Source organism: Triticum dicoccoides, chromosome 2B (genome assembly GCF_002162155.2).
Source record: "Triticum dicoccoides isolate Atlit2015 ecotype Zavitan chromosome 2B, WEW_v2.0, whole genome shotgun sequence".
Taxonomy (NCBI): Eukaryota; Viridiplantae; Streptophyta; class Magnoliopsida; order Poales; family Poaceae; genus Triticum; species Triticum dicoccoides.
The window spans coordinates 724,546,912-724,553,725 of record NC_041383.1 but is presented as its reverse complement, the minus strand read 5'-3'; the positions used below and the strand labels follow the sequence as shown (position 1 = coordinate 724,553,725).

Genomic DNA, 6,814 nt, shown 5'->3' with positions numbered 1-6,814 from the left:
GGGAGGAGCACAACAGCAGGAACAACAACCAGGGGAGGGGAGGAGCACAGTAGCAGGGGAGGAGGGGAGGAGCACACCATAGGAGGGGAGGAGCAGAACAGCAGCAGGGGCAACCAGGGGTGGCGGCTGGAGAGGGTTCGATCGGGGGAGGGGGTGGGGGATGATCGATCTAGGTTTCCAGGGGAGATGGGCCGGCCCATATAACAGTTGGGCTCAATTTAAGTGAGTCGCTCGACCCAGAAAGAGCGACTAGTCGTGACTAGTCGAGACTAGTCGCTCGACTCATGCCAGGAGTCGAGTCGAGAGTTTGAGTCGAACCTGGAGCAGCGACTCATCGACTAGTCGTCGACTAGTCGCGACTAGTCGAACGACTCGAAAACAGAGCTTATCACACTATCAAAGATATATCCGAATTCTGCAAGACTAGTATTTTTCAGCATACTCCAGGCATTCGTGAATTGCTTATATCCGTAGTAATAAACACGTTGCAGCCAATTCATCATCGATGATAACACTGGTAACCGTACCCAACGCTGACATGTCTACATAGAACTAGAGGACGCGACAATCACCGCTAAGACGACAAAAGAAAGTGGGATTTTCTCTCCTAAAAACTCTTCATCCCTTCTCCTATGAAAGTGTACTACAGGCTCTTTGTACAAACAGGCGCCGCCGCCATAATATATAATCGCTAACTATACAATTGGTGTGCAACATTTTCAGATGATATCGAAACATTCCATCCACTGCATCGGTGTTGTGAATGATCGACAGCACTGGGTCACCTCTGCGGCTGGGTGCGAGAACGCAAACCAGGTGCATTCAGGGAGGGCATCAGCAGTGATATGTCACCCTCAGGCGGTCAACCGGGTGTCGGCTTTATCTTTTGATGTCCTCTCTTCCTGTATCTCCTCCAGTTCATCGCCCTCGCTCCGCTTGCCTGCTTGCTCCTTCCAATAAGAAATCAACTTCTTCAACCGCATGATTTCTTTGGGGGAAACGTGCTTGCTCGTGTCGTTAACAATGCAACGTACTCGTGAAGCATACCTTCAGCAGTCAAAAATAATGTCAGTGAACAGCTGCACTGCAAATTCAAAACAATGGAACAAAAAAAAATATCACAGAAGCTATGCACATGATGCAGGATATCAAGCATGCAATGCAAGAAAATTCAGTTAGTTTTCCTATCTGCAGAACAATCTGAGGGATACAGTCAACGACGGCAATGAAAAAGAAATGCAAAGAGTAAATAAGTAATGGGAATCCGTACATGAGTGAGTTGTAAGTCTCCTCCAAGTTTGATTCCGCTGGTGAAACATTCACAAACATTAAGGTTTTTGCGTTGCCTCCAAGTGAATCACTCATAAGCATCGTCAACTTGTGGTTCCGATATGGTATATGTTGTCCATCAGAAGATAAAGCACCAATAACATCAGCCAATGCAGAAAGGGATTTATTGATGCTCTGTGCTTCTTTTAATTGTTTTCCTGCTGAACCGGACTTTTTCACCCTCTCGGAACCAGCAAGATCCACAAAACTTAGCTGTTAAGGAATGCCAATATCAGCAATTTACTAAGAAAAAATAAATTAATGCATATTGCAGAACTAACTTTCTAGTAAATTAATTATTTCAAATGAAACAATAATTTGATTATGAGCTAGACTAATTAGGCAAGCCTAACGAGACGACATTTTCTGAAAAAAAAAACGAATTCCATTTGACTAGAAATGGTGAGTGCAAAGACAAAACATATAGGAGAGCAGAAGTTTGTTCTTTTGTGTTCTTTTGGGGAAACAAATGTCATAATCACGAGGACTATAAGCTAAGCAAATTGAGCCTTAGCAATTATGGTAGTTAAAATATGTCTACATAAGAGTAGTTTTCTAGTTTTATTCCCAAGTGTTTTTTTTTTTTGCGGGGTTTTATTCCCAAGTGTTTGCCAATCTGAATCAAGTGAAAGATCTGACTATTTTTTACAGCACGCATACATAGTTCTATAAATGTAAGAAGTGTTCACAATTGAAGGTAGACTGTCAGAACATGCAAATCTCTCGTAAGAATAACGGATCAAAAAAAGAGCTAGGACTCAACAAAAATTATGTGAACTTTTCAAGTTCATCCTGTCATACCTTTCCTCTTGCATAAGATTGAGTTTGGAGATTGGTGCTTTCAATAATTATTGAAAGGATTAAATGAGATCTTGAGCTCTCATCATTCATATTTGTTCCAGCGGTGTGTCTTCTCTCAGAACCTCTTGTGATTATAGTTTTCAATTCTTCAAAACTTGAAATGCTTACAGTTGTAACATTTTCAACAGTAACAACACCCTAGAAAGAAAAGCACAAGTTAACTAGGTGCGCAGAAATATAAACATCTACCGTTCATGGAAGAAATGCTTCACATGTTAACAAAGGGAAGTGACTCCACACTCTACACTTCCCAAAATAATTGTGCAGGTGGAGATGATGAGTCTATTACTCTCGAATCATAGTTATTTAGAATGGTGCAGCTTTATTATGGAGGCATATGAAAATAGTCATCATTACCAAGGAGTGGTCTATTATCTAAAAAATGATAAAATTGTCTGCTCTTGATCTAGTACAAAAGTAAACCAAGATAGCAAAAAATACTCCGTAGTAATACCTCCAAGAGGTGCTGCTCAAAAGTCAAAAGCACACAAGAAAAATCAAACAGGGAAACTTGTAACTTGTCTTACTGAAGAGCTACAAGAAAAAGTAAAATGTGCAAATAAAGAAGGATTATAGTATGACCATTAACTCTGGCGAGTTGTATGAAAAATGGGAAGTAAATGCAAAGAAGGAAAGAGCTTGTATACCTTGGAGTCCTTTTTTATTTCTAATTTTTGTCGCATAGCATTTTTGGGCAACAACAGGTCCACAAGATTATCTTGATAAAGTTCCACCATATATGCCTGGACGTTATATGATAATGATTAGTCAACAAAGGATAACTAAACAATGTGTAATGATCAACATTGGAGTGCCAACAGTGCAAATCATTTCATCAACATTGAAAATTATATTTGTAGAATAGTCCAGAAAGAAGAGATGTTCCAGGCCATATGGAACCATATAAAATGCACACGAAAATATTCCTTACCTTCAAGGAAAATGAATACTTGTTGCCATCACGCTTTATCACCCTAAAAAGTTCTGACGTGGCCCTTGGAGTAAGACCAGGATTGTTGTCCGAACCATATATTGTAAAAGTCTTCCCGGAACCAGTTTGACCATAAGCAAATATACAAACATTATATCCATCAACAGCTGATTGTACTAGATACTGCACCATGTTCAGCAAAAAAAACAGAGGTGAATAATCTCAGATACACAATTTAGATTACAACAAACAGAAAACCTAAATTTAGATATATTTTACCTTAGTGTCCTCGAATACATCTTCTTGAGTCGTATATGCATCAAAAACACGATCATATATATGTTGCTTTGACTTGTCATCTTTCCATGGATGTGCAATTGTAAATTCATCAGGACTGCATACAATATTCTTATCCTTTAAAGAAAGCTCCTTGTCATTTAGAGGACGCAAGCGGCAAAAAACTCTTATTTTTCCTTTCATATCTGTGAAGAGTTGCAGCTCAACTTATAATCAAGTTATTGGCAAAATATCAAATAACTACAGTTGTGTGAATACTTTTATTCTACCATACCTTCAATTGTGTTATAGTAACGTTTTCGCAAAACCTGTTCTTGCTTATAAAGACTTTCAAGCTCAACCAACTGTGCTCCTTGCCTTTTAAGAATCTCAGCGGTCTGTTGGTTCTTTCTGTCCACATCCTGAAGAGATGCACAATGGAAGTATGTGAATTTCTATAGAACCTAAAAGAGACTGAATGTGGATATTATGTGTTGCACATACCGCTTTAAACTCTCTTAACTCATCAAGCTCTTTGAGAGTATTTTGCAATGTATCCACCTCAGTATTTCTCAAGGCAAGAGTTGATTCAGCAACATTTAATGACTGTGTTGTACTTTCCAATTTTTGCTCCAGTGTAGCTGTATGAGCTTTTAACTTACGACATTCATCCTCATAAACTCTTTGCATTGTACTTTTCTACATAGTTAAAGTAATAATATTTTCAGAATATGAAGTGAATAAAGTATTCGCTGCAAGACCAGCAAATGGAAGAGGAAATGTTTGATGATTAAACAAAAAACCTCTTCACTTTTTGCTCTCTCGAGCCTTTGAATCCTCTGTTCGAGCATATTCCTTTCCATTATTAACTTCTTTGATACTTCTTTTGATGCAGCAAGCTCTTTTTGACATGATTTCAACTCCTCCTCGAGCTTCGTCAACATCTTTCCAAACACAAGATAAACAAATGAACTATGAAATATTTGCAACCATAAGTTTGGCCACAGAAGTTAGAAGCAGACCGTATCATGCAAAACTCAACCCTAATGTACATGATTGTTGTAAAATACCTCAATGCCACTGTTGACGCTGCCTACAGTAGTCAAAGTATCTCTTTCACAATGATTTCCAGATAAGTTTACTTTAGTATTGTTCTCTTGGCCCTGACCATTTGTTAATTTGGTCTCCAGTCTATTTTTCTCCACCAATGCAACCTAATAAAATTGCAAGTTAGATGATCCAAACAATTTAGCTAACAAATCGCGTATCACCATACCTGCAAAGAAGATTCCTTTTCATCACATAGGGATTTTAGCCTGTCCCGCTCGCTTGTTACTTCTTTAATGATATGTCGTTCAGATTGTAAGGTATCTCTTAGCCCTTCCAATTCTTCTTGCATCTCCCTTTCTTGTTGTGTCTTCCTCTGTAACTCATCCCGCAACTAACAATAAAAAGGGCCATTATGTACTTAGATGGCCAGTTATGTAAAAGATAATGCCATTTTCTCCAATATGTTGCAAGACAAAAGTTATATATTCCAAAAACATCAGCTAACTGGAATTTTAGTCTTTCTTCATGAAAGAAGTCATGTAAACTGAAAATTGCAGATACACTTGGGCACATTACAAACTGGTGCATAGCTAGCCCAAAAATCCAAATTTTATTAGTTATCATCCTTTTGACCTACTAGCGGTTTGTTACATTTTTCAATCCAATTGCAATGAAATGATCTAGATTTCAATGTAGCAGTGTAAACTCACCTCGTCTGCTTTCTTCTGAGACTCATCAACTACTTTTGACAGTTCTTGGACACGTTTGTCGTGCATTTCAGCATTTGGTAGCTTATCTGCTTGAGAAACATCATTCTGAGAAACCGTGCTAGTAGCAGAGCCAGACCGTGCTTTTGAATATCTGCGGAGCATCACATCATTTATATGTGTTTGAAGTGCTACACATATTTCTTCACCCTAGAAATATAAATACTTGGTTATTTTGACCCAGTTGACAGCTTTATGAGATTATGCTGATGTACTATCTCCTGTGAGGGTTCAAAATACCTGCTTAGTTTCAAACTGAAAGATATGTAGGACACCAGCAACTCGCATCTTAAAGAAAACAGCAGTATTGCTGCTCCCAAACTGCATTATGTCTCTCAGCTCTGCAGAATGTAGGTATTCCTTAGGAACCGGACGAAAAAAATGGACCTGTGTTAAAGCAGAATTACAATATTAGCTTCAATTAGGAGAAGAGATATACCATTTTCATCATATGAAAAAGTATCTTACCCCTCGTTTGTTGATTCCCAAAATGATTCTTCCAGGTAAAAGTCCTATTGGGTCATCAATTTTCCGAACGCTGAAGAAAACTGAATTGCCGTATGGAAGAGTTCGTAAGATTCTGAGAAACTGGTTCCTTGCATCATCTTTTGACAAGTGTTCCTGGATGCAACAGTGAAGTACTTAGGTAATTGAGGTATTGCATGTGCTTGCCAATGTAGATTCAGATCTTGGAATTTTTCATTTCACCAGGGCATGCATCAAAATTAATTCCTTCAGAAATTCTCAAATAACTAAAATTTAAAACAATATCGCTTTCTTACGAGTTAGTACAATCTGTGATGCATCACAAATACACTCACTGTTATGATTAGTGTAGGACATGGAGATGAACAAGAAACATGTGTTGAAAATAAAGTGCACAAATTTGTGTGATGTGATGCATCTACAGTTGATACTCAATAGCATAAAGTTGCACAGCTAGATGAATACCATTAACTGATAGCGTGAGATGATGTCGAGCTCCCAGTCTCTCTTTGCTCTAGTAATTGCAACTTGTCTAGGTAGAAACCTCTCTAGAAGAGATATCCATTCACTAGCAAAAAGAAAAATGGCATCTCAGAAAGAAATACAATGAATTATTATTAAGACAAGACTATGGAAAAGTGAAATAAGAGATCGTAGAGCCTTATAAATTACATACACGCAGGACTCAGGATTGTCGATGAATCCAATCTCGACCAATATTTGCAGGGCAGTGAGTTGTGCAGCATCATCCCTGCCTACTGGGTAGTTGCCTAGAATATAATCATGTTGTAACTGCAGAAGAAGGATATTAGTAAGTGCTATGTAGGAAACTAAATTACCTGCATAGCCTAGAAACTGTAAGCACTTCAACTGGCTATGCAACCCAATACCTGGACATATGATAGCTGAACGAACATCGGATCAGTCACAGCCTCATCAGACTCACGAAAGAGGCGTTTCTTAAATACAAGTTTGCAGTGCAAAATTTCTCCTTTGTTGCGATCCTTAGATGACTTGAATTCAGATAGCAAGTCCCCGATGTACTTGTTATCGTCTAACCCAATGTATTCTTCTGCATGCCAGAAATAAATAAATAAATTCCAATTTTGACTGG

General features: G+C 38.4%; 1 protein-coding gene across 1 annotated transcript in view; it reads right to left on the bottom strand.

Annotated features, from left to right (window-relative positions):
• Positions 1–427: 427 nt before the first annotated feature.
• Positions 428–6,814, bottom strand: part of LOC119365874 (kinesin-like protein KIN-14I) — a 10,110-nt gene continuing 3,723 nt past the window's right edge. Inside the window, exons 7-23 of the mRNA XM_037631521.1 lie at positions 6,591–6,772; positions 6,377–6,492; positions 6,166–6,268; positions 5,683–5,835; positions 5,455–5,601; positions 5,158–5,364; positions 4,674–4,838; positions 4,468–4,611; positions 4,201–4,341; positions 3,902–4,096; positions 3,693–3,819; positions 3,401–3,603; positions 3,122–3,304; positions 2,838–2,933; positions 2,131–2,328; positions 1,271–1,542; positions 428–1,047 (exon numbers count right to left, since the gene is read on the bottom strand). Of these exons, the coding sequence (XP_037487418.1) occupies positions 855–1,047; positions 1,271–1,542; positions 2,131–2,328; positions 2,838–2,933; positions 3,122–3,304; positions 3,401–3,603; positions 3,693–3,819; positions 3,902–4,096; positions 4,201–4,341; positions 4,468–4,611; positions 4,674–4,838; positions 5,158–5,364; positions 5,455–5,601; positions 5,683–5,835; positions 6,166–6,268; positions 6,377–6,492; positions 6,591–6,772 (2,825 nt within the window). The 3' untranslated portion in view covers positions 428–854. The remainder of the gene's footprint in view (positions 1,048–1,270; positions 1,543–2,130; positions 2,329–2,837; positions 2,934–3,121; positions 3,305–3,400; positions 3,604–3,692; positions 3,820–3,901; positions 4,097–4,200; positions 4,342–4,467; positions 4,612–4,673; positions 4,839–5,157; positions 5,365–5,454; positions 5,602–5,682; positions 5,836–6,165; positions 6,269–6,376; positions 6,493–6,590; positions 6,773–6,814) is intronic.